The 27,879-nt window shown below is 50.4% G+C and overlaps 1 protein-coding gene across 2 annotated transcripts; it reads right to left on the reverse strand.

The window, feature by feature from the left end:
- Positions 1-1,944: 1,944 nt before the first annotated feature.
- WDFY2 (WD repeat and FYVE domain containing 2) lies at positions 1,945-27,495 on the reverse strand. 2 transcript variants are annotated; one of them, XM_061570208.1, is made up of 13 exons: positions 27,288-27,495; positions 26,864-27,041; positions 14,350-14,417; positions 11,204-11,277; positions 10,315-10,369; positions 9,291-9,441; positions 7,970-8,082; positions 6,674-6,800; positions 6,350-6,453; positions 5,941-6,044; positions 4,785-4,915; positions 3,862-3,970; positions 1,945-2,977 (listed from the first exon to the last, which is right to left on the reverse strand). In XM_061570208.1, the coding sequence occupies exons 2-13, from the start codon at positions 26,998-27,000 to the stop codon at positions 2,948-2,950; spliced, it is 1,203 nt and encodes a 400-aa protein (XP_061426192.1). In that variant the 5' UTR covers positions 27,001-27,041; positions 27,288-27,495; the 3' UTR covers positions 1,945-2,947. The 2 variants fall into 2 exon arrangements, with proteins under 2 accessions (XP_061426192.1, XP_061426193.1); XM_061570209.1 differs by having other exon boundaries at positions 26,864-27,071.
- Positions 27,496-27,879: the final 384 nt, after the last annotated feature.

Here is a 27,879-nt window from a genome sequence, read left to right on the forward strand (position 1 = left end):
CCTTGTCGTGAAGGCAGTGACTGGATGCGCCGTAGTAATTTCCTGGTCAAATGCCCCCCCCCCACCCTCCTCGGGCACCCGTTGACTGCAGCCCAAGATGCTCGCAAGTGTCTATCGTTTGCAGACCGTTGCCGTACGGAATTAGACAAGAGACATCAGTGGGAACCCTGTCTGAGAGCGAGAGAGAGGGTCCATTGCCATCTCACAGTTCACCAGCACAGACTCAAGCGACGAGACACTGTACATCAAAACCAGTTAGTTTGCTTGTACTGAATCAATGCTGCTGAAATCATGCACTCCCCAGAGAGGCCGTTAGGGATCATGGGCTGTGTAAGATTTTATATATATTTTTTTTCTTTACGGAGAGAAAGAGATGACTGCATTTTGTTCTTGGCCATGCCGTGGCAGCATTTTATGACGCCACCCATCCACTGACAAACTCGGGGAAGTTAAATCCCGTCCACATTTGCCGCTTACACGAATCCGATCGGACACATTTTGGCAATCCGCAATCAACCACAAGGGTGCGCGGATACTTTTGCACAACGCTCACGGCCGTTGCGTGAATGTTGTCCATTTGACTGGCGCGTATACAGTCCGCAAAAGTCGTGGCACGGATGGATCGTCATGAAGGGATCGCTGCCCCGTCATTACCCCCAATTCACAAGGCAATTTCAACACAAGAAATCCTTTGTCATCAAAGCCGACTGGCTGGCATGAAAACTTGACGTGGATTCCCAGATCAGGACTGGACTGTCACGTTCTGCTGCAATTTGAAGTCCACAATCCACACTCAAAACAACCCAAAGCCAGATTTTATTTCGTTCACCATGTAATTACCGTATTTTTAACTCTGAATGAGTGCACGATTTCCATGGAATCAGCATTAAATATTTTGGTATGGTAACGGCCAACAGATGAAGTGGGCAACCTGGGATGGATATTTGTCCCCTACAAGTCTGCGTTGCTAAAATGGATCTCGAATTATAAAAAAAAACTTTCTTCAATGAGACTGCGTGCCTATCATTCATGGTGATGTTACGGGAGATAAATACTGCACCTTCATATCCCTTCTTGGCTCATTGTGTCAAGAGGGGGGGGGGGTTTGCTTAGTTACACAATTACACCACGAACTGCAGGTGGCAATGGAGGTATCGGGGTTCCATTGAGGGGGGTAGGGGGGGGAGAAAATCGGATCGCGTGTTGAGCAATGGCACAACACCTGCCAGGATGGCTCTGCCAGAGGAGTTCACCCAGGGCAGGGCTTGCGATAGTTGTACCAAAAAGTACGCGTCCGTGACGCTGTATTTCGCGAGACCGATTCTGTGCAAAGTAAAGTGGGGTCAGGTTGGATCAGGTGGGGTCAGGTGGGGGGTCAGGCGGGGTCAGATCAGGGGTTCAGGGGGCACCAAGCCGGCTCCGCTGAAATCCTGGGTTTGAGTGCGGGGTGTCGGCTGCTGCCCGCGATTAAGCCCAGGATCTCGAACGCAGCGGGCCGATGGCCTCTCTCTGGCCTCGTCGTCAATGACCGCACGGACAAACGAACGAGAAAATAAACTTGGTTTCGCACTCAATTTGGATGCATTCCAGCGGCGAACATTAAAAGCACGTTGTTTGACCGTCACGCGATGAACATTTCTCTGCAGCGGCGGCGGCTCGGGTGGCAAAAAAGTGCACGCGTCATTTAAGTGCGTGAACCAACAAAAAATGGGTCCGACACGTGAAGGGGATTTCAGAAGCAGTCCTGCGGCCGTTCTTCAAACGCACGGGCAACGGGCCCCGCTACCGTGCGAGCGTTCTTGTGCCGAATGTTGCGACTCGTTCGGCGATCGCCGACAGCACGAACGGGTCTCAGAGCCTGCGGAAGACGCTGGCAAAGAGTGACGGCGCCAACAGCGGAAGTGGCTTTTTTTGTTCGGGAACGTGCGCGCTCGGAACGTGCCGGGGGAGCGGCGTCGCAAGCGGTTCCCCCGCACCACGTTACGATCTCGCTGACCTGGGTTCAATTCCCGGCCGTGGCTAACATCGGTGGCGAGCGATATCCGAACCTCCAATAGGTGAACTTGGCCCTAAATGAGTACCGAGTGTTGGTGTGTGAACACCAGCCAGCTTGTACCACTGGCGGCACCAGCCTCGTGTGCGCCATTTTGACCTCAATAGGTGCTCGCTAACAGCATGTGCCTCTATCAAGTCTATAAGGCTGCAGAGAGTCGCTGTTTGTGTGCACACGTGACTATATGTGTGTGTGTGTGTATGTGCGTGTCCACAGATGTGTGTAGCTGTGTTCAAGCACATGTGTGTGTACGTATAGTCGTGCGCATTCATACACGTGTATGTGAGTGCACGTGTTAGTGTGTGTGCGTATCGGTGTTCACGCATTCATTTGTGTCTGTGGCAAACGTATACGCGTGCGTATGCATGCGCATGTATATGCTTGTGTTGCTGCACATGTGTGCATATACATGCATCCCTGTACGTGTGTGCGCACACGCGAGTACTATTATGCATATTTGCACGTGTGTGCATGCGCACGTGTGTGTACAAATATCTGGACACATGTGGGCATGTGTATACGTGTCTGCAAACACATGCCTGTACGCGTCTGCACACGTGCGCGTCTTAAGTGTCTGCGCACAAGTATGAGTGTGCGTGTGTGCGTGTGTGCGTGTGTGCGTGTGTGCGCGTGCCGTGCAGTAAAGATATCGCAGATTGGATGAGCGCCCCCGCGCGGAACGTAGCCACGTTCCCCACGCGGGAGCAGGAGGACCCTGGCGATCGATCGGTGGAGTCCGGGACGGCGGCAGATCTGAGTGTAGCAGGCAGCAGCGGTGGTGGCGGTGGTTCATATTCTTCATTGTCATCGTCACGGTCGTCACCTTCACTTTCTCCCACCTCCACGTCGACCGCGCCAGGCCCGGTGACCCGGCGTGACCCGGCGTGACCCCCCTCACGAGATGACGGACGCGACGTCCCAAAGCTGCGGACGCAGAGCAGGCGGACCGAGGGTCAATGGGTCAATGGGTCAGACGGCCGAGCGGTCGCGCCGCGAGGTCGCCCGGAAAGTCGTTGCTTCCTCGTCGCGTCTCAGTGCCGCGCTGGAGTTCGAGCGAGTGCACTCGATGGGCTGGGGACCGCCGCATCTGACGAGATGTTCAACTACCTCGCCTGCCTGGCATGCAGGAGGTCGTGGGTTCAATCCCAAAGTTCTGTGTTTTTGGATTGCGCGTGTCCCGCGCGTGTCCCGCAATTTGGTTGCTTTAAATTTACAAGGCAAAATCCACTTCGTTGAGCGACCATTTGTGGCCAGGTCGCTTATGAAATAGAGCTACATAGCTCAGCGGGCCTTACCTGGTATAATAAAAATAGGATGTGAAGCTGATGGAGAATTCGCAGTAGGGAAAGTTTTATCTTGAGGTTCAACAGCCCGTTGATTTGTGTCACAATTTTAAATTGTGTAACCTCCAAAACGCCTAAATGTACTGCACTTGCCTTTCTCTTTTTAAACACAATTGCCGAGCACAGACCCGCGCGCCCAAACGTGAAGTGGCCAGCAACAAACAGCGCTTGCACAGTTGCTGAAGAGGTCAGAGTGTAACACGTTTCTGGAATTGAGCAAGGTTATTAGTTATTTTCCTAAGAGCTCGCGAAAGAGAAGGCGATGGGGCATGGGAATCCTTTTGCATATCCACTGCCGGACGACGGGGCCTCCCCAAACCGAGGGGGCCTCCCCAAGCCGCGCGGGTCACCGAGGGTATTTCACCATACTTCACCACGCCGACGACGGCGGCACGCGCGCGTGGGAGCACGAGGCGCAAAACTGGACTGCGTGCGTTCACGAGAGACGTCCCCGACGGCCGTTACCTTCATGACCTTGTCGGTGCCGGAGGTCAGCAGCCAGCTTCGCGTCAGGTCCAGCTGCATGTGCACCACGTTGTGTTTGCTGTCGTGGAACGTGGCCATGGGGGCGCGGCTGCAGGGCACGCACGGAGACGCGCGGGTGAACGTGCAGAGTACGTGCGTCATCACCGCCATCGTCATTATTACCAAGCTTAAATTTCGATTTAAAGCTTTCGTGACTGCAGGGATTCATCTTCTTGGTTCTTTCGGTAAAGTCACGTAGAAGGAAAATAATAAAATAATAAAAATAAAACATTCAGACTCTGCCTTCTCGACAGACCTGTTCTCCACCTGAAGACGGCTGCTTGCGTTGTGGCCGAAACGTCGTGAGAATTATTTTATTATGTTTTATTTTTATTATTTTATTATTTTCCTTCTACGTGACTTTACCGAAAGAAGCAAGAAGATTACCAAGCTTGTTTACACAGCAAAGTCTCAAAATGTCTTGTCAAGCTTTCGCAGTCGGGGGCGACGATTGCCGCGTAGATTCCGATTGGGTAATTTGCGGCTTGCGGGTAATTTTTGTCAAACGTGGACCATTGACGCCGGCACACGAATGCCTACTCCTGACGTGTGAAGCAGACGGCTAATAACACGCAACCTTAGCATTAATCAGGGCGGCCGCTGGATTCGAACCGCGAACCTCAGAATCAAAATCTCGGGATCTTCATTGAGACTGCAGGAATCCGATGAGCCGCGAAGCTCTTCACACACGTTCAATCGGATGTCCGCAACGAGCGGCGAACGCGCCGCCGCTGGGACGCGCCACGAATCAAGTTCCTGCCACCCCGAACGCAAGACGCCAATTCCAGGACCGTCCCCATATCAACAACTCTTATCGCGACGAGTGCTGTGCGTGTGGCGTGGCAGGGGCAAGGGGAACTCACTCCTGGTCGGTTATGGACTCGTAGCAGGGGTCGCACACTCGCACCTCCATCTCGAAGCCCAGCATGGGGATGGTGGAGCGCTGGGCGGTGCACTTGGCGCACAGCGCCATGCCGCACTTACGGCAGTGGTGCTGCGCACGCGCAGGAGGAGGAGGAGGGGAGGAAGACGAGGGGATGAGCACGGTGACACAGTGACACGCAAAGCCGGGGGGGAAGCCAGCCCATGTTCGGCAAGCGACGGGCCGGTCGGTCAGTCGATTCGAAGTGCTCAGGGTTTGGGGTCCTCCCCGTTGCATTGAGCTTTTGAAATAAGCGAATGGCGATGACCCGTGGCGTAGGGGCCCCTTCCAGGGTGCGACACAGAGCGACGCGAGAGACGTTGCTTCGGGCAATGCGAACGAATGATTGAGCCGTGCACAGCTGTGGGGGACAAGCGCTGTCGGCGAGCACCTATTAAGGCCGAATGGTGCAACTGGAATCGTGCGATGACACCGATACAATTTCCATTCGGCACTCGAGCGGATAGCAGTGCAACCCCAATATAGACAACGGCGTCCAGAAGGAGACTTCACAGAACTACTTCCGAGGTACCTACGATCGTCTCCTCTGCACACAACGGGTGCCGCTGCACCTTCTCAATGCCCTGTTGTCGAAGTCCCTGCGGCTACATTGGCCACACACCGCGGTGGGTACTCATTTTTGGTTGGGTCAACCTAGAGGAGGTCCAGGCCAGGTTGGTAAACGAGTTGGCTTGGTGAAAATCACACAAGCGTAATTATCGATGTGCAGCTCGTGTCCACTGTATAATTTTTACATGTCAAATTGAAGCTTAACACCTAAGATTTTCACAGCCAATGCTGTGATTTGTAATTGATATTGGGGTTAGTCTGTAGGATGAACAGATTATTTTGCTCGCCATTACGTAGCCTAACCCAAATATCAATTACGAATTAAAAAAATGTCAAGTCGTACGTAATTTATATTTTTTTAAACACGTAAAACACTCGATGCGCATTCTACCTGGAGCTCTACAAATCGCACGCGCACACACACACATCCGCACGCTCACACACACATCCGCACGCTCACACATCCGCACGCGCACACACACATCCGCACGCGCGCACACCCCCCACGTGTCTCCCGCACGCCTTGCCTGTCTCAGGCCGATGGTCTTGCTGTCCCACATCTGCTTGAAGTTCCAGAAGAAGGGCTGCGCGCACTTCTGGCACGAGTCGCTCTCCAGCCACTGTGGGGTCTGACGCGGTGCAAAGAGGGCGGTCAGGGGGGGAGGGGGGGGGCAGGGTGAGTGGGGTGGGGGGCGCTCGGGGGTGGAGGGGGGGTGGCGTCTGGTAACCCAGGAGGTGCGCGAGCGAGGTCAGGTTCGTGCCGAGTCTACGGACACACGCCCGGGGTGCGGCTCACTTCCCGGAGCGCCTGGACAGTCCGGAGCACGCCCCTCGTTTCACGTTAACATTCTACAGCGTCGCTCGCTTTCGGAGGCATCGTCTTTTTATCACGGAGCCCCCCCTCCCTCGCTCCCCCGCCCCCCTTTCGCGCACCTCCTTGCCGCCGCACGTCCATGTTCCACACGACGATGGATCCGTCCGAGCCGCACGACAGTAGCTGCCGCGTCGGCTGAGCGTAGCACAGGCCCTGCACTTTGTTCCTGAGCCGGCACGTTGGGGGGGGGGGGGGTGAGGGGGTGGGGGCCGGGCAGCACACGCGGAAGAGATAATGACTCCAGGGGTCACACACGGCAGCACACTTAATCCTCGATTCGTACGGTTGGCTACGTACGGTGCGAAAGAAGTTCAACGTACACACACACACACAGACATCGAAATGACGATGTGGCCGGCGATGTGGCCAGGCGCCGCGGTGCCCACCTGTGTCCCTGCAGCTCGATGGCTGTGCCCTTGCGGCCGCCGATGTCCCACATGATGATGGCGTTGTCGGACGAGCCGGAGAACAGCAGCTTCTGCACGGGGTCCCAGCACAGAGAGCCGATGCTCCCTGCAAACACGCGCGCACACACACACACGACAAATATCCTCTGTGCTGTTAGCGAGTAGGACCTGTGAAGCCCGGCATGGCACAGGAAGGAGGTGGGTGGCCAGCACCTACGCCAGGTACTCATTCGAGGCCGAGTCGACAGAGGGGAAGGCCCAGGACCGGTCAGATAATCGTTACTAGTGTTGGTGGCCGTGAGCGGGAATCGAACTCGGGTTGCCGGGTTCGTAGCGCAGCGCGCTAACAGCTGGGCCACACATGCACGGAGTGACAGTTTCCCCCTCGCCCCCCATCCAGCCTGCATAGGCCGCTTGGTAATCTGTGACGCTTTGTAATCTGTGACGCTTTGTAATCTGTGACGCTTTGTAATCTGTGACGCTTTGTAATCTGTGCCGCTTTGTAATCTGTGCCGCTTTGCTGTCGCCTGTTGGCCGAGTCGCCCCTTGAGAAGGACGTGGAAGCTCAATGGGCTTCACTCGCCAAGTTCACTTCTTTTGAACTTCTGGGTTCTGTGAAGTAAAACAGCGGCAGCTCGATTGCAAGCCTGCCCCTTGGGGCGGGAGTCTAGCTGTGCTTATATCCAGAGTAGTGTGCCTGTATCAGAAGTTTATCTTTGCCTTCCACCCCCTTCGCCCACCCCCACAGCCCACCAGTGTAAAGTCAGCATGCGTTGCTTAATTCAGAAGTGTACGTATGTTGAACTTCTTTCGCGCCGTAGGTAGCCAGCCGTGCGACGGTTATGCCAAGCGCTTGGGATCAGACCCTTCCATCCGGGCCTCCGTGGCGCCGAGATGTTAACTACCTCGCCTGGTATACAGGAGGGCGTGGGTTCGATCCTGACCCTGACGCCCGCTATATATTTGGAGTAAGCATGTTCTCTGTCCCTGTGGTCGCATGGATTTTCCTCGGGGTCTTACCGGTTTTTCCAAACGCATTTAGAATCCACGTGCGGTTAGAGTTTTTGGGTGCTAAAATCTCCACATGATAAGCCCACTTCGTTGCGCTATCTATTGTGTTTGCCAGGTCGCTTTTGAGAAAGAGCTACATAGCTCAGTGGGGGCCATACGTGGTCAAACACAACACAATTTATAGTTTAAGAGCAGGGTCACCCCAGTGCAGGTGCACCGCCTGCGCACTCGGCAGGAGGCGCGGTGCCACGGCCCAGGCGTTACCCGTGTGCCCCTTGAGCGTGGTGATGATGCTGCAGCTGCCCGCGTCCAGCTTCAGTACGGTCACCTGGCCCGCGAAGTCGCCCACGAACGCGTAGTGCGACTCCACGTCGTACCTGGCGGGCGCCGCTCGTCAAGGAGGCATCGCCCTGGAGGCTGGCGCCACCGCGAAGGATTTGCCAACCTCTTCTTGGTTCTTTCGGTAAAGTCACGTAGAATGGAAATAATAAAAATAAAACATAATAAAATAATTCTCACGACGTTTCGGCCACAACGCAAGCAGCCGTCCTCAGGTGAAGACCAGGTCTGTCGAGAAGACTGTCTTCTCTGTCTTCGCGACAGACCTGTTTCTCCACCTGAGGACGGCTGCTTGCGTTGTGGCCGAAACGTCGTGAGAATTATTTTATTATGTTTAATTTTTATTAGGTCATTATTTCCATTCTACGTGACTTTACCGAAAGAACCAAGAAGATGAATCCCTGCAGTCACGAAAGCTTTAAATCGAAATTTGCCAACCTGTTCCCGGCTGCGAATCTATTAAGCCGCTTTTTACCGTTTCCGAGACGCCCGAAAGTTGCAGGGTGGGCTCCCGTTCACCGCTGAAGCTCGGGGCGGTTCAGCGTTGTTGTTTTTATTTGAGGCATAGCGCCACCATGTTTAAAGGCATTGTAATCATCGCAGGGAACCGTAGCGACACGACCGCCACTCTATGACAGCTGGTGCCAAACTGTGCCACACGTCCTCCCGCATGGCCTTGTGGGAGCCTCGGTACGTCTTCTGACCTGAAGACGTTCCGATAAAGTTATTTTATTAAAGTTTTTCTTCAAGTTCTGTTCGGATGACGTACACACACACGTACATCATCGGAACGAAATCAGAAGAAAAACTGAAATAAAATAACTTCAGGTCGAAAGACGTACCGAGGCTGATGACGTACTACCCCGTACGTCGTCGGAATGGGAAAAACGACACGTCGCATCTGCTACAATTGCTTGCGAGGATTGTTCTTCAACTGACAATGACACATTAAGCGCTTTTACACGCGACAACACAAGTTGTTTGACTGTATCGGGCAGTGGAGGGTCTTACGACACAGATTTGGTCACGTGGTTGCATTGCCTTACTCAAAAGCCAACTAAGAATAAAAATCCATGCCCCGTAAACGCACAATATATTTCTGTTAACCGGCTTGTTTTTGTTTTTCGCAACAATGACGATGAGGAGGGGGGCAGCGGGAGGAAGTGGAGGAGGACGAGGTCGGACGAGGAGGGAGGAGGTCGGACGAGGAGGGAGGAGGTCGGACGAGGAGGGAGGAGGAGGATACTGCAGGCAGGAGGCCCAGGCGGCCGTGCGGTGCGAGCCCAAGCGGGTGCCGTTCTCCGAGCAGTGCCACGTGAACTGCTTGTCCTGACCCGTGCTCAGCACCCACTCGGACTCGAGCACAAAGTGCACGCCGGTCACGCGCTGCTGGTGGGCTGCACACACGCGCGCACACACACAAAGACAAAGATCCCCCAGATAGCCTTTAACAGACTGTTGGGGCAAGCGATGTTTAGCTAAATACAGTTATTCGGCGCAGGTTTTACCATATATGAATTCCTGCAGTCACGAAAGCTTTAAGTCAAGATTTTACTATAGGCTGGATCGATGGCCTACTCCAACATGCTCACAGTTAATTCATGTAAACCAAAAAAATAGTTTTCGTTGTTGCTTCCTTTGTATGAATGTTGAACTTGTTTTGCACCGTTCGTTGCCAACCGTGCTAATCGAAAGTGCAGGGGAAGGACAACAATCTAAGGACAAAAATCAGTTGTCAGGAAATTAGTTTTAAATTTATATTCAAAAGTGCATAGCTCCAGTGACTTCCTAATATCGGAAGAGCGTTCCAGACGGCCGCCGAAGCTCCAATGTCTACCCTCAGACTCTCCACAGCCAAAAACTAATTAAAATGTCACGCGGTGCACAAGCATTTAACGCCGCGCCAATTACTATTTCAGCTCGCTGGTAAGTTCAAGACACTTTATTCATAACTAATTGAGAAACTTGGTTCATGAGAATTGTTATTGCCACAGAAATTTTGGCGGATCATTACGTGACCGAACCAAAAACTCACATTGGCTCAAAAAATCTGCACGCTAAATTTAATTAACGTTTTATTTTTTCCCCCCTTCCAAAAGGCAGAGATGGTGACACTAAGCGTGGGCCTCGGAGGCTGGGTGTCATCCGTACAGCGACTGCACGATCTGGCGGAAGGAAGCGACTGCGAAGCGTGGTCACACAGACGGCAGTGGCCGCGGTGACCTCTGAACCTCGACCTCTCCCCCCTATTCCACAGCAGCGTGACGTACCAGCGTATGTCCTGGTGCTCGTCATTTTATTGAAGTCTTCAGACATCGAGAACTCCTGTAAGAGAGGCAATGTCGGATCACATTGGGAAATCCCTCCGGCCGCGTGGCTCGTAGCGTACAGGCACGGCACAAACCGTGTTCGTGAAACGCACAAATGCGACCAGATGCTGTGCAATCGAGGTGGTTCGCGACTGTCCACGGCCAGTGGCGGCTCCTGCAAAATCTCTCAGGGGGGGCAAATGTCTGGATGATTGATAAGGATAAGGTCCACCCATGCAATGAATAAATTAACAGCTTAAGCATGTAAAGGCAACTTCACTTCTTTAATATTAATGAAAAATAAAGTGACTCTTACAATACATCTTGTTTGTTTATATACTCACTATTAAAACAAACCACTCAAGTTTATTTTATTAAAGATTCCACTAGGTAGCGATAAATTATATTGTTGGATGAAACGTGCTTACGTATGATGACGTAAGCACGTATGATGACGTAAGCACGCTAGGGCTAGCCCTCCCGGAGCCATAGAGAATGCATTGGAGCGCCCCCGTTCGAAAAAAAACATCTTTCAATGTAAGTCTATGGGGCCACTCGGGGCGATTCTCAGCCGGAGTGAAATCGCCCAAAAAGAGGCGGTACTCCACAGAACGTGACATGACGCTGATTGGACTATATCCAGAGGCTGCAGTGACGGCTAGCGTGACTCTGTGGTTGAATGACATTGGTGGTGCGTCGCCCAATCGCCCTAATGAAGAAACCGCCCCTGTCCACGGCGACGTTCAGAGGGGGAGTCTGGGGGCCGAGGAGTCAGGGGGCTGAGGAGTCAGGGCGGGCGCGAGTCGGGGCGAGTCGGCGCGAGCGTCTCGCTCTGCTGCGGTCCACGCACCGCCACGGCTCCGTTGTCGAGGCCCACGAAAAGTCGCCGTGTCTCAGGGTTGTAGGACATGGTACTGCAGGCCACTGTGCCGGGACACGCAGCACACACGCACAAAAGACAAAGATGAAGACCCCCCCCCGTATAGCCTTTACCAGACTGTTGGGGCAAGTGCTGTTCGCGAGTAGCACCTATGAAGGCCGGTACGGCACTCGAGGGCGTGGGTGGCCAGCACCACGCCCGGCCGCCTTTGTCTCCCCAGTGGCGATGTTTACACACCGCGCCAGGTACTCATTTGAGGCTGTGTCGACCTTGGGGAGGCCCAGGAATGGTTCAGATAATCGCCACTGATGTTGGCTGCGAGCAGGAATCGAACTCGGGTCGCTGGGTTCGAAGTGCAGCGTAGCGCTAACCACCACACTACCGCTCCCCACACGGCACGCACACAGCACGTACACAAGTACACACAGCACACAAAACGCAAATGCAAACATCCACGCAATACACACCGCCTACGCACGGCACGTGTGCACAGCGCATGTGCACAGCACGCGCACAGCACGCGCACAGCACGCGCACAGCACGCGCACAGCACGCGCACAGCCAATTGCACACACACGCACACGTGCACACACGCGGCTTCAAACACCGCACTCGGCAAAACGGCGCAACCCAACAATGGTGGTACAACAGCCAGTAAAAGCATAAGTGGCGGCGATGGATAATTGGGTAAATATATATTTTTAATGTAAAACGAAAGTAAAAAAAGTAAAAATGACCGGGAGGTTAATTTAAGAATTCTTAGATTCAGACTTGGGCTGTAGAGTGTACCCTCGAAATAGCGGAGAAACTCAGGGGTGGGGAGGCTGCCCCGGGGATATCTGCTTTCTCAACTTTTATATGTCATGCAAAGTTAAAGAGCAAAAAGAAAGGGTGAAACAAAAAACAGAACACCGAAACCACAGAACATCTATAGTGGACTACACAGTGAAGTACTGCTGTGGTTACTGTAGAGTTCGGAGCAAATGAACTGGGACTGCCTGGCGCGTGATGCTTGCGGGCAGCGTGGAGACGCGGTCCGTGTTTCTTTGCGCGCCATTCATTTCATTTTTATTTACTTTCTAACAGTACGACCTTTCTGTCGGGAGCTGTGGATTTACAACATTGAGTACTAGAACTTTCGATTTAAAGCTTTCGTGACTGCAGGGATTCAATCTTCTTGGTTCTTTCGGTAAAGTCACGTAGAAGGGAAATAATAAAATAATAATAATAAAACATAATAAAATATTCTCACGACGTTTCGGCCACAACGCAAGCAGCCGTCCTCAGGTGAAGAAACAGGTCTGTCGTGCGACAACTTTCCCTCGCCTAAAACCCTCGAAACCGGTTGGCACGACAGCAAAAATACAGTGACGAAGCTTATTCAGACCGGACACGCGTGCATATTTCTGTGGAAATTATTCCCCGAGTTAGAGAAAGGGAGTATTATTTGCATAAACAAACGGGTTATTGTCAAAATAAAAAAAACGTTGCCCGGCCTCCTCCTCTCGTGCGAGAATGCCGACTGACCGGGCTGGCTGCACTCTACGGCTACTCGCGAGGAATTCTGTGTCGAGACACGGACCTGCCTTATTTCAATAAGCCCCATGGTTACTTGGGGGAACACCCTCAGACAGACTCCCACCAAAGCGCCCCCCCCCCCACCCCCAGCCACTACACGTGGGACGGGATCTATATCTGCCTGCATTATTCCGACGGCGCGCTGTACGATCTTGCGTCAGCAGCACAACGCTGTGCGGTGGAGGTTGCGGTGGAGGTTACGGCGGCGGCAGCAGCAAAAGTAAACACGACACACTCAATAAGCGAGCGGCAGCGGCCAAGTGAAGGGAGTCAAATAATGAAAAGGTGACGACGGTGCGGAGGAGCGCCGTGGCAGGGCACCGAGAGATTACGTGGCGGACGACTCGTGTGCCCCCCCTCTCTCTCCCACTCGCGACCACTTGAATCATTTAAATCCGTGGATCAGAAAAAGCGCGGCAGGTAGAAAAAGGGGGCGAAGCGAGAGCCGGACGGTGGAAGGAGGCTGCGGCAGCACAAACGCTCCGCGCGAGGTGCAGGAGGCGTACAACGGATTTTTATATTCACTTGCTTTATACAGCGTGTCCTCACCACGCCAGGCCGATTTCACCGGTGCGGTGCGGCCCGGTGGATTAATTTTCTTTAACAAGACCACGGTATTTTCCAATGGAGACCACATTTAGCCCATTTAAAGCTTGTCGTGCTATTTTTTTAAAGAGCTTTTTACGTGAATAAAACACGTTCCTTCGTGGTGGTGCCGAGCCCGCCCCAAGCGCTCTATGAAATACAAATCGAGGGCGTGGCTATGCACGACAGTCAGACAAATAATCCCTGGTGGGCAGTGTGGAACTGTTGTTCCTACTTGTAAAACATAATATATATAGAAAGCGATATGAAAAGATCAATACAAATAAATACGACTGAAACTACCAAATATTGACATCTGATTCTAGAAGGCGCAATCCAACGCTACAGCCGGTTGACCGTCCGGTTACTAAACTTGGGCTGCACCGGCGCGCCACGTTTCCACGGAGCACGGCGACACAGACAGCGACGAGCCGCTATTTCTCTCCACGCTGTTCAACGTTCGAGCTTCGCGAGTCCAATTTAATTTTTCGAACAATTGTTTTCCTCCTCACTTTTTAGGGGTCCCAACTTCAGCCCCGTTATACGCAGCGCGTGGCACATCCACCACACTTCTACGGGGGGTGCCACTGTGGCGAGATGTGAACTCCCCCGCCTGGTATGCAGGAGGTCGTGGGTTCACTCCCGACCCCGACGCCTGTATATTTGGAGTTTGCGTGTTCTCCCCGTGGTCGTGTGGATTTTACTTCGGGTCCTCCAGTTTCTCCCACCACATTTAGAAACACGTGTTTAGAGGATTTGGCTGCTATAAATTTCACGTGATAAGCCACTTTCGTTGAGCTAACATTTGTGGCCAGGTTGCTTCTGTGGGTCTTACCTGGTAAAATAAAAATATTTTTTTCTGTTAAATTTCGAGGACCCACGACACTGGCTTTATTTTGGTAGGAAGACCCAGCGTGTTCAGAGTGTGTGTGCGTGCGTGCGTGCGTTCGTACCTGGCATCGAATGAAACACGCTGGGCCAGAACTGGCCACTGTCCCTCTTGATCCACACGCGTATGGTTCTATCAAGACATGGGATGGAGAGGGAAGGGCGGTTGAGATGCGTGTATGCGTGCGCGGGTGGGTGGGTGGGAGAGAGTATGGGGTCACGGGGAAAGCACGCGCAGTTTATACTCCACTGAACAGCGACCGCACACAACACAAATAAAATCGCTAAAAATGACTTGGCATTCAGTCTTACTCGGCTTTGAGTTACAAGTGTTCGCCACGTATAGGTTCATTTATTTCTAGATTTGAAGCTTTCGTGACTGCACGTAGGTAAAAAATTAAATTTAAATTTTTATTAATTTTTAATTTTATTTTTTACCTACGTGACTTTACCGGAAAAAAACCTAAGAGTAGGTTCATTTACATGTAACATTCTTAACATTGCGTGACGGAGAGACGACCGACGTCTCGTGCTGCTGGATCACGACAAGAACTAATTGTGGAACTTGTATCGTGCACAGTTTTTGCCAACGGACTACAGCTGGCGGGCGACTCGGAGGAGCTGGAACTTTGCCCTCCGTTCACCGAGCAAAGGGGGCAAAGGGTACCGCTACATTGGGATGCTTGGACATTTCCATTCAGGCACGCCATCAGAATAATACAGGCAGATATAGACCCCATCACACGTGTGGTGGCTGGGGGTGGGGCGCTTTGGTGAAAATTAAAGACGGTGAACCCGGATAAATCCAGCTCACGCGAGGAAATAACACTCGGATCGATATATAATTGGCACCATCTCGATACCATCGCCGTATCAGCAGTTGTCGTCCGGTTGCCACGCAATAGATAGAGGATGAATGACCTGCAATCCCTACTCACTTTCTTTTTAACGTTGTCCAAACACGGACTGTTGCATACTCTCGATCGAAGGTCGATCGCTTCGCTACTCGCGGATCGCAGTGAGCAATGCTGCACGAGCTTTGGAAGAGGTAATGACTGAGTTAACCCTGAAGCGGAGCGGCGCTTTGCGACCTGCAGAGTGGCGAGTGGGTGAACACTGCGAGGATGAGATGAGACGAAACGGTCTGCTGGACCGAGTCTTCAACACAGATGGAGGAATCAACGAGTTAAGTTCACGGCAGCGGTAACCACGGTAGTAGCGATATTAGAACGGCAAGCAGGTAACTGACCGCCTCCATAATGGTAACCATACTGACTGTGTGATAACAATGAATGAGCTTTTGCTCAACATCTTTATGAAAAAAAACTCTACTTTTTATTTTACCGGGGAAGACCCACTGAGCTGTATAGCTCTTTTCCAGAAGCAACCTGGCCACAAATCATAGCTCAACAAAAGTGGCTCTTCATGTAGCAATGTATAGCTGCCAAATACTCCAAATGCACGTGGAGGGAAAAACCGAAAGAACCGGAGATGAATCCGAGCGTCCACGAAAAGAGAACACGCAAACTCCACATATGCAATAGGCGTCAGTCGGGATCGAACCCACGACCTCCTGTACACCAGGCGAGGTGATTAACATCTCCTGGCCACCGTGGCAATGTCTCCCGGGAAACTCTGCCAGGATTGCGGAATCGACCCGCCCCATCGCCCGCGTTGACCCCCACGGCGCTGGCGCCACTGCTTGTCCCTCCTCTCCGTGTGCCGTCAGCTGCCCCCCCCACCGCGCACGCGCGCCAGGCTAAGTGCCCACGCCCTCGTAGTACCGCGTTAATGGCCTTTGAGCACCCAAAATCCCGCGTGCTTGGGGTTCAACACACACTCGTAACCATGGCAATGGGCTTGAGAAAATTCTGTACACCATACTTGTGTGAACGTGTGTGCGTTTATGGGTATGGGGGCAGAGGTGGTGCATTGGCCAGTCATCTCAGTCAGTCAACCCATTGCACCTGGGTCTGTCCCATGACCTCCTGCCAGAGGGCGTTCGACACTTCTCGTGGCCCTTAAAGTGCACATAGCCTGGCACAAGCGCCGTGGTGATGTCACCGCCACTTAGCGGCGAATGGCGGTTGCTGTTGCTTGGGTATGGGGAGCGGTGGTGCAGCACTCGGCACAATGCGGTACGAACCTGGCGACTTGAATTTGATTCTTAACCATGGCTAACATTCAGTGTCGAGTGATATCGGAACTGGTTGTGGGCCCGTCCTGCGTCACCTTGACCTTAAATGCGTACCCTGGTGCAGTGTGACATCAGCAATGGGGAGACAAAGGCGGTCAGGCATTGTACTAATCACACCTCTCACTTGTGCGCCACACGGCCCTAAATAGGTTCTTGCTGAACAGCACTTTTTCGTACAGTCTACAAAGTAAATGGGCGGTTCGACCAGGTTGTTCCGTGTAGAGCAAGTGGCTCGCAATCAGAACTTTGCGAGTTCAAATCCTGGTTGGGGTGGGGGGGGCTGTTATCTTATCTCATCATCCCTCTAGGGTCGATAAAATAAGTACCACTTCGTGAGGTCAACAGTGGTTACCCTATTGATTTAGGAATTGAGAAATTCCACCACTTGCTCAGAGCTGCGAGCAGGAGATGCGCACCGACGCCCCGAATGCTCGCTCAGCAGAAAATAATTTTGACTTTGGATTCAGTGCAGCAAGCAGCAGCCCACCAAAGGTCACTGCAGTGCTCAACCGATTTTAGGCAGAACAAGAAAACAAATGCAATGGAGGGTACTCAATCTGATTCACTTCACAAGTGCGTACAATCCGAGAAATGTGCAAAATGCGTTATGTAAGTATATAAACAAATAAGAAAACGTAGCACTCACTTCCACAAAGCCTCCGTGTGGTGATTAATCACAGGCTTCCTGCCGAGCAAATTTTTTACGGAAAAAAAATATACATAACGGTTAAGCTCAGTGCTGAGCTGGGTATAGGGGACCCTATTGGCAGTGTTGCTACAGGGAAATTAGGTGTCAAAGAATGCAAGTCCGCAAAAAAGCAGAGTGGTGCATGCTGGGATTGTGCTGAGAGACAAGAAATGTAATAATTCTAGATTTGAAGCTTTTGTGACAGCAAGATTCATACTCTTAGGTGTTATCGGAAAAGTCACGTAGGTAAGAATAAAAATATAAAAAATATTAATAGAAATAAAGCAATAAATCATTATATTATTTTATTTCTATTATTATTTATATTCTTTTTATTATTTATTTTTGCCTACGTGACTTTACCCAAAAAACCTAAGAGTAAGAAATGGAATACACAGATTTCAGATTTATTTATTTTTACAAAAGTTTACGATTTTTATTTTACCAGGTAACCTGGCCACAAATCATAGCTCAACGAAGTGGCTCTTCATGTGGACATTTATAGCAGCCAAATACTCTAAACGTGCTTTGATTCTAGATGTGGAAGGGAAAAAACGGAGGACCCAGAGAAAAACCCACACGACCATGGGGAGAGACACGCAAGCTCCAAATATGCAGCAGGTGTCACGGTCAGGATCAAACCCACGATTTCCTGTATACCAGGCGAGCTATTGAATATCGAGTCACCGTGGGGCCACGTGTACAGCTTGTACACGTGGCCCCACAGCTTGACACCATCAGATAGACAGCTGAGGATAGTCGGTGAGCGTGGGCAGGATGCCTCGCTGGAACGGACGACGGGCACGGGCATCAAGACGAACGATGGAGTGGCAGCCAAAGAAGGGAACTCAGCCGCGCCCCACTGCGGAGACGGAGCAACGAAATCAGCTCATGTGCAGGAGGGAGCGAGGGTTTCCCGATTCACCAAGGATTTTTTGCGTAAACAAATAAGTTGCACGTAAATGCCGTATTTATAATCCGAATGAGCGATGTAAATTCTAATCGTGTGCGATGAGGTTGAGGAAGCCGACATTTGTGACAGTTATGGTCAGGGCTATGATTATAACTCGGCAAATCCTATTAGCAAAAAACGACACTTTAAAAAATTATAATTGGGCCCCCAGAAGATGATGGCCAGGAGGTTAACCCTTTCCCGTTCGCTTTCCCGTTTCCGATGATGTGCGTGTGTACGTCATCGGTTTTTCTTCCCGGCAAAAATCTAAATTAAAAGGCCATGCAGGGAGGGAGTGTGGCGCAGTTTGGCGGCAGCTATCGTAGAGTGTGGTCGTGTTGCTACGGTTCTGTGCAGCGAGTACAATACGTCTTTAAAAACAACGGCCGCTACGCCTCTCGAAATAAAATTAACGCCGAACCGCTCACGCGTTCCTGAGATTCAGCGGAGAACGGGACCCCACTCTGCTACTTGCAGTCGTCCTGTAACGGGAGAGGGTTAATTGGCTTTCCTTAGACACCAGGGGCTCAGTGGTATGGGGGTCCACGATCGTGGATCCTATTACCCTCGGGGATATCCATCACATTTACTTCTCTTAGCAGCGGGGTTGATAATCGTGGATAACTCCGTGGTTAATGTGTAATTTTCACCGCGACTCTCCAGTGAAAAAAGCACAGATAATACATTTCCATTCAGCAAACCACTTACGGCAAAAATCGTGGAGAATCTTGGATAAGAGGAAGACATGATCCAGTGGATAAAGGGAGTATGTGCCGAGCCTACAGCTGGTACAGATAATAGGAGTCGTGAGGATAATAGGGCCACGGATAAGAGGAGGAATCCTCCTTATAAAAGTTATTCAATGCGTGCCGACTGATCGTGGTGAATCCGGGATGGGGCGGGAGGGGAAGGCGATGGGGGCATCCGCCTCCCCTTTGAAACCCCGAGAATTGTTTATTTGTATTGATTTACCAGAATATATATAAAAAATAAAATGACATCGGGGCCCCTAATTAAAGGCTTGACATATCGGCACGGCCCCACCGCCCCCCCCACCCCCACTCGGGAAAATTGCTTCAGCTGCCTCTGCCGACGGACAACACATTTTCTGTATTATTATGACGAGGATGAATGAATGTCAAGCCCTGCGGTTTTGAGCACTTGTTATTTATTTGATTTTAGCGACACTCGGAGCTGTTTGGACAGAGGGCACGATTCATGGAGCCATCGCTCGACACGCGGCTGTAAAATTCTACTGCCATCACGCGACAGCACCGCCACCACCACCACCACCACCTCATCGTCGTCGTCCCGACGGCTCTCGTGCCGTGTGCTAGCCAAGTCACGTATTCTATTTATTCACGAAGTCGCCAAGCGCAGGCCCCAAAAAACGTGAAGCCGCCAGCAACAGACAGCACTCTCAGAGCTGCAATTGGTCAAAGTTGACACGTCTCTTGACTTGATCAAGGTTGTTGTTATTATAGGCGCTTGGGAAAATAAGGCGATGGGAGGGAATTCCAAAGTGGAGCAACGCAAAGGAAGAAGCAGACAGATCGTTGTGGTGACCCGCAGTGTGGCGAGTGGACGAGTGGGAGATAGGTTGAGCGAGTGGGCGAGTGTGTTTTGGGCGAGGAATCCACAAGTGATTTTCAAACGAACAGTAAGCCAATGTAGTATCCATAAAGGAGTGATAAGTAGGCGGCTCGACTGCTGGTGAGAGAGTGCTGGATTATCGATCAGCCTGACTGCTTTAGGTTGAAATGAAGGTATGAACGTTTAACTTCTTTCCAACCGTACGTACCCAACCATGCCAATCGGAGGTGCGGGGGAAGGACAAGAAACTAAACACAAAAAGCAGTTCTAAAGGAAATTAGTTTTCAATCTAGATTTTAAAATGCATAGCTCCAGTAGCTTCCTAATGTCGGAAAGAAATCTATCCAGTTGCAGCGAGGTAGGAACTGGGCGCTCCTCCCCAAGATTTGACAACAGGGATTGCAACAAAGCCGTCGTCATCCTGAACGCTCACAACAATGCGACGATAACTCTCGCGAGATAGAGAGATCGCACCAAGTACCAAAATGCACTACGACGTTGGTATCTACACTGGAATGTGTAACTTACAAAAAACGGATGGGGAAAACTTATGGAATTAGATCGGTCCAGTGCTGCTCTCAGGAGGAGGCCGCTGTGACCTTTGACTCTGTGTGTTGTGCAGTGCGTGCTTAGTTTACATTCTGATGCCAAATCCTGTAAACGCCATAGGTGGAGGCAGGATAGGGTGTTAACGGAGTCATGTAGGAGAGTGTGTATACCTGGGCATGTACTTTCACTATCACTTTGTCAAAAGCCTCCCACGCCCCCCCCCCCCCATGTGGGTATACTAATATGTGTATGGGCGTGTGCGTGTGCGTGGTGTTGGCCACCCACCCCCTCGTGTGCCGTGTCGGCCTTGAAAGGTGCTACTCGCTAACAGCACTTGCCCCAACAGTCTGTTAAGGCTATACGGGGGACCTTTGTAGGAACACAAAGATTGGATTAACCGTCACCATTCTGGCCCACGACTCTATTCCAGAATACATAATTTTTCTATTTTGTTTGTCATCTAAAGGTCCCATGTTCTTTCTGTATTGTTCTCATTCATTTAAAGAGCCAATTTTTTTTTGCATTTTCACATGCATTGTTAGCAATTTATTAAATTCCTCTTAGACTTGTATTGTTACATCACGGGGCGATGAGAGATGGCGATGTCTTGGGAAAGCCTTCATCCAACAGCAGATTGATCATGGCTGATGAGGCGTGGAAGGATTTATCGATAAAAAAATTTTGCTTCTTACGGCCGTGACAGAAGCATAGAATTGTTCGTGTGGAAATTTGATCATTTATGCAAATGGTATCAAATTCAGTGCTCATTTAGCATTTGCAACGTACAATTCAGACACTTTTGAAGATGTCGGTAATCATCAGCCGAATCGTGAAATGGCTTTACACTTAGGCATAGTATGGTTAGCTACTTACAGTTGGCATGGTTGATGAAAGAAGTTCAACATACATACAATTAACTTTTTTCGCACCGTACGTAGCCAACCGTGATAATTGTCAGTACCGAGAGAGAAAACGAAATGCATTCATCCATTTCATGCTTACGGACACGCATTGAACTCCAAACCAACATTTTCATCGGTGCTAGGATGATGATGATGATGGTGCATTCAATTTCATGTATGTGTCAAACCACAAACTTATGTCGTAAAAATACACATTTCTAAAATGTTAACTACCATAAAAAAAAATCACACCACACATGCATTATTCCGCTGTGCGGTTACTTCATTTGTGAACAGCGCACATGTTTTTGAGTATTACCCATCACGGCTATAGCAAGCGACTAATGCAATCCACGTGCGTTCACATTGAAATCCACGTTTACAGCCACAGTTTCAGTGGGCCCTCTGCTCAAATGTGCCACAGAAACCCTAAAGTGGCACGAGCTTGCCGTATTCGCACCCAACACCAATATGGCGCATGACGGACGTTGCCACTTCACGCGCCATTCATCACGTCTGATGGGCAGTCAACGACAGTGTCAGGAAATGCTGATGAGCTTTTGCATGTATGTTGAACTGTATGTTGAACTTATTTCGCAACGTACGTAGCCAACCATGCTAATACATTTTTGCGTGTTGTTGGAAACATTATTCCGTGATGGATATTTATCATCATTTACAGATTTGAAAAACAGCGTCACGTGATTCACGGCTATTCCATTACACTCTTTCCTCAAGATAGTGTGGTCAGACAAACAATGTCTCATGTATTATGGGGTATTTTTGGACAACTACATTCTTTTTACATTTAATATCGCACTCTCAAAGCTAAAAAAAAAAACTGAACGGATGGGGCAAAGCTAAGTTGTTGTTCAAAAAAATGATTTTTGTGATGTAACGTCTAGTGGTGAACAAACAAAAAAAACTCAATACATTTGTCATTAATACTGTGACCCTAAAAGGAAAAAATTATATACTCAACTATATTATTTTTATACAATTTTATTGATGAATGTGTTGAGATTTTTTTTTTACTCGGTTTGTTAGATGCTCTCCATTCTGCGCAGAAACGTCGTGTGTCAGGAAAACCCAGCGTAGTACTGTACCATTCAGCAATGACTACGAAACTGCATTTTTCGTTCCATAATTGGATTGCGATTTTTTTTGGTGGTGTCAGCGTTGATTCATTGACGTAGCTCTTCATATTTCTATAGTATAAAAATGAATTGCATTATACGTGCTGTAAATGGGGCCACTGGTCTTCAGGGAAATAATAGGGCAATTGTTGATATAAAAAAACACATTCCACGGCACCCAATCCATGAATTCGCCCAGTATTTTGAGGACACACTGTTGGTCCAGCACATCAGTCGTCTCATTCCATCATTCTTGAAGACTGCTATAGACTATTGGATAAGTGTGTTCATGTCAAAGCTATGTTCAAAAAAAAATATCCGAGAGCTTACAGCTGTGCTGATTGATTTCTGTTTGCCACCTCGATTGAAATGGCAGTGATTCACATTCCACATTCTATGGCAGAGACGAGTATACGCTTAGGTTTTTTCGGTAAAGTCACGTAGGTAAAAAATAAAATTAAACATTTATTTTATTTTATTTTTTACCTACGTGACTTTACTCTTAGGTTTTTTCGGTAAAGTCACGTAGGTAAAAAATAAAAATAAACATTTTTAATTTTATATGAATCCTTGCAGTCACGAAAGCTTCAAATCTAGAATAGAGACGAGTATGTCCGCAGAGCGAGCATTGTTGATTTGAATGCCACAAGAATCATGTGGTACCCAACTTAGAGACCCTGAAGGGATGATGATGACGATGATGAAAGCAATAATGCTTGTGATGCCACTGCTGCTGATAATTGGAATTACGATAGTGATGATTGTGATGACCCCTGCTCCCAATTATGGTGATTGTCATGATGCCGATGTCATTACTGTTGCTGATGATGATAGCAGTGATGATTAAAGCTACAACATTGTATGCTGAACTTATTTCGCACCGTACGTAGCCAAACGTGCTAATCGGAGGTGCCAAACAATAACGGTGGGGATGCTGCTGCTTACAATGATGTTAGAGCGACTCAATTTAATTATCTCACAACTGCATGTTACCCTGCAATACTTACGGAGCTACATTCCTACCAGCTGTGTTCAAGGAAAGCATTACATCACTGCAAAATAATATCGTGCACTGGCATAAGTGGGGCTTTCAGCACCATGTCATCCTCACAATCATACTGGTGTACACAGGGACTCATCCATGAGCTTCTTTCGAGGTTCTGGGGTTAAAATCGGATTTTCTTGACAAACACGCCTTAATACATGAATAGAAGCATCATGATGATTGTGGTGATAACAACATCCTTCAATAGATCAATAGTATTGTAGCATGATTATGGATTTAAAAAATGGATTAGTTTAATTCCACCATTAGTTAATAGATGTCTCTCAAAGTGTTTGACCACTCTCCCGGTCAGGTTACGCACGTTTCTATAAAAAGGGTATAATTTGCTGATGTTTGGTGAAATATTCATCCTTATACAGGGTGTTTTAAAAAGATGGACCCGATTTCAAAGCAGTACTGGATGGACCCGATTTCAAAACAGTACTGCTTTGAAATTGGGTTCATCTTTTGAAAACAACCTGTACTTCTTGATTCGTGTATCACAAGCATAAAAATTGTCACAATATTTTAATAAATCAACAGTAATATGATGATAATGAAAATAACATTTAAATACACTAAAATAATGACCACAAAAGCGTTTTCAACTAACATCAATACGATGATTATTATTATAAAAAATACTGTAATTGAGCCATCCGTCACAGCTGGTACCTCTTTGCAAGCAATCGGAACCATTCCCTGCATTGTGTTTTTGCCCGCTGTGCAGATCCGGTAACGACTTCTCAAAAGACAACATGCATTTAGTAAAATGGGAAATTCTTTTGCTGATTTTTGCTTTTTTTGCCCGTGGAATTGCTCATTATCACTCTTGCACCTCCGGTTACAGGAAGGTGACAGTCATTATGTAAATGAATCGTCTGTGCTCTAGTTATAGTCTTGTACCTCGGGAGTGAGTGAGTATAGGCTGCCCTGCTTGTGTAGGCCCCACAGGTGGATTGTGAAACACAAGCCAGGTAGGATTATTACTTTACAGCTTTAGCCGCACGAGGCAGTCACGTGCAGTCAGATCTAATTTTGTTCGGGTTCAACTTCATCACACGAGCATGCCGCTCACAATGGCACGCTCGTAATTCCGTCCGGTACTACACGGCATACGTGTGATCTACACGTAAGGCAATTGTTATCGATCCACTACTGGATGAGGGCCTCCCGCCATGCTGGTGTTGGTGATGAGGGCTGTATTTGTTTAAGGCCACCAGCACCTTTTCCACCACAGACCAAACCTGGACACACATGTGGCAGTCAGTAGCTATAGGAACACAATACTATCACCACCAGATCTAGGTACAAATCAACTTGCTGCTGCCACCCGCCCATAGGTACCAATTCCCGGACGATGCCGGGTCAAACCCAGCCAAGTGTAAACCCTTGGGGGTATTAATTCTAGATTTGAAGCTTCCGTGACTGCACGGATTCATACTCTTAGGTTTTTTTCTGTAAAGTCACGTAAGTAAAAATAATAATAAAATAATAGTAAATTAAAATAACTATTAAATCACGACGTTTCGGAGGCAACACAAGTCTCCGTCTTCAGGTGGGACCGTCACAGCTAAATTATGGGCATAGCCCCTTGAGGGCATGCCCATGCTTCACCATGCTAATCACTACACAGGGTTGAATGAAGGCAAGGGGAGCGTAGAGGCATGGTACAATCGATGTTTTTTTTCTGCACGACCCTCTGTTGACCACCACAGCCTCGAAGTCGCCTTATGGACAACGTGTTTGTGCTTTGTGGTTGCCCATCCGAGTACTAGCCAGGCTCACCCCTGCTCAGCATTCTTGCCGAAAGTACAGTGCCGCAGTCGGAACTATGTTGCATCGGGATTAAAGAATTAACCAGCACGCTGATAAACAGGGCGATTAGGAATGTGCCTATCGCACGAGCACATATTTCATGCTCCCGATATATTAACTGAACAGGCACGCGTGCTGGTGTTTTGGGAGCATCTATTAAGTGCAACGTGATATTACAATGCGTGGTCGGACGAGAATATCTACATTACAAACGCACACAGACACTGTAAAATACAGGAATATAAATAACACCAATGACCAAGTGATCTGCAGTGTACTCACACGCGCCAGATATCGCGATATATCTGGATGAAGAAGCCTGGACCGTGCTTGTGTTGGGCGACCAAATAGCAATGCCCAACACATTCCTGCGGAGGGAACTGGTAGGAACGTTGGGTTACTCGGTCAATGGCCAGGGTCAACGGCGGCGTGGTGTATTCCGCAAATATGCCCCACTGTGAGGGCGGGCACAAGCCGGCGTGAGGTTAAACATTGAGTTTTATAAGGGCACAACGGAGTGACCAGCCCCTCCCCACCCAGCCCCACCCTCCCCACCCAGCCCCGCCCCACCCAGCCCCACCCCTCCCATTTTAGGATGCACGACGGACGGACACAATAATCCCCTGTGGGCTGGTGTAACCAGGAGGTTCCTACCAGTATAACAGGCTGCTGCTATCGGTTGCGGTGGTGCTACGGGGCCACGTGGTGAACAGCAGTGGGGCAGCGCAGCAAATTCAACGGTTGTTGTACTATACTTCTATGCGCCCACGTCCACGCTCTCCGTATTCACAAACCAGCACTGACCGGCGTGCTGAGGTAGGCTCGAATGAACCCCCACGCACTTGACAACAGCGTGGCGGAGGCATGCATCTAGCAGTGGACTGACAGATAACTTTACGATGATGATGATGCTGCTGCCCGGATGCATCTCAGCGTATCCGAGTGAGTGGCACGTCAACAAGCCCATGGGGTGGAGGTGGGGGGGGGGGTGGTGTGTTCCGGGTGGTGACGACTTCGATTTAAAGTCAACAATCGTTGCCCTTTGCCATACACACTCAGCACCCACCCCAGCCCCGTCGGAGGACTGTGGAATTTCCACCACCGGCTTAGGGCTGTAGTCAGGAGATGCAATAGCACCAAGCAATGCCTCGATGCTGATTTGAGCTGAAATCTGTGGTTGTTGTGATGTTCTGGGGGGTGGTGGTGGTGGCGTAGTGGTCGGCACTGCTTAGTAGCCCCCTACACCCCCCCCCCACTCACGTAGCTCACGTCCGCAGTCAGTGGCGAATATTTGAACCCGTCCTGGGATTCCCCTAGGTCGGCTCGGCCTTAAAAGGCGGCCGCTGCGCGCCCTGTCCGTGCGCCGTGACGCACTCGCTGTTACAACAACGTGGTGACGATGATGATGATGTGGTGGTGGTCATGATAATGTGATGGTAGTGATGATGTGGTGGCGGTGGTGATGATGATGTGATGGTGATGATGATGATGTGGTGGTGGTGGTGATGGTGATGATGGTGATTATGTGGTGGTGGCGATGATGATGATGTGATGGCGGTCAGGAGTTGTGAAGGTATTCACCGAAGACTCGCTTGCCCTCGCTGTTGTTACAACAACGTGGTGATGATGATGATGGCAATGACTGTAAGAGGGCTGTGAATGCAACGACTGACAGCGGCTCGCCTCGCCGAAGACTCACTTATCCTCGCTGACGCTGATGATCCCATCCTCCTTGGGGATGATGGTTGCCATGTTCACCACATCCTGGGAGCCTTCGATCTTCGCCAAAAGCAGTGGACGTCGCACCCTCGCCTCCGTGTGAATCTCGGCCGCCATGGCACAAGGGGCCGAGGTGACTGTGTTGTTGATCTCACGGGCTAGAACAGCAACAACAACAACAGCAGCAGCTGACACACACACCCGCACACAGATAAAGATCCCCCGCGTAGCCCCCTACGCACTGGTTGGTGCGAGGCAAGGGTAGTTAGCGAGCATCTATTGAAACGCGCAACACGCAAAACATGTCTGCGTGTGTGTCAAACGTATATGATGTCTGCCTCCCCCCGCGCACCCCGTAACGTTGTGGTCTTCTTTCCCCTGGGCGAGTTTATCGTGAGCCTTACCTTCTACGCGCGTATCCCACAGGTTGTTGTTGTTGTTGTTGTCCGCGCGTGCACCACGGAGGAGACACCCACCCACACACAACAACACTCACACACAACAACAACACTCACACACACACACAACAACACCGACTCGCACAACGACACCGCCACCGCCACCACCGACACACACGGGGGGAGCCGCCGCCGCCGTCGCCTATGACGTCATTCCTTCCGCGTCTCGTGCGCTTTTTAAAGCGTCAACGTCGCAACTTCTTCAGCTCCCTCCGAATCCAAAGACAAAGGTTCCCCCCCCCCCACTCCACCCACACACCCGCCCCTCCACCCCTCCACCCGCCCCTCCACCCACACACCCGCCCCTCCACCCACACACCCGCCCCTCCACCCCTCCACCCGCCCCTCCATCCGCACACCCGCCCCTCCATCCGCACACCCGCCCCTCCGCCCGCCCCTCCACCCCTCCACCCGCCCCCCACCTGCCCCCCAACCCACTTGCCCCCCACCCCCGCCCGCCCGCACACCCGCCCCTCCACCCACCTGCCCCCACCCGCCCCCACCCACCTGCCCCCCAACCCACTTGCCCCCCACCCCG

Source organism: Lethenteron reissneri, chromosome 45 (assembly GCF_015708825.2).
Source record: "Lethenteron reissneri isolate LAM-NWPU_2019-01 chromosome 45, ASM1570882v1, whole genome shotgun sequence".
Lineage (NCBI taxonomy): Eukaryota > Metazoa > Chordata > Hyperoartia > Petromyzontiformes > Petromyzontidae > Lethenteron > Lethenteron reissneri.

Coding starts and splice junctions, on each gene's coding strand:
- WDFY2 (XM_061570208.1), bottom strand. CDS start 27,000: ATGGCGGCCGAGATTCACACGGAGGCGAGGGTGCGACGTCCACTGCTT. Junction 14,418..26,863: donor ATCAGCGTCAGCGAGGATAA/GTGAGTCTTCGG, acceptor ATGTCTTGATAG/AACCATACGCGTGTGGATCA. Junction 3,971..4,784: donor GAGTCCATAACCGACCAGGA/GTGAGTTCCCCT, acceptor CGTGCCCTGCAG/CCGCGCCCCCATGGCCACGT.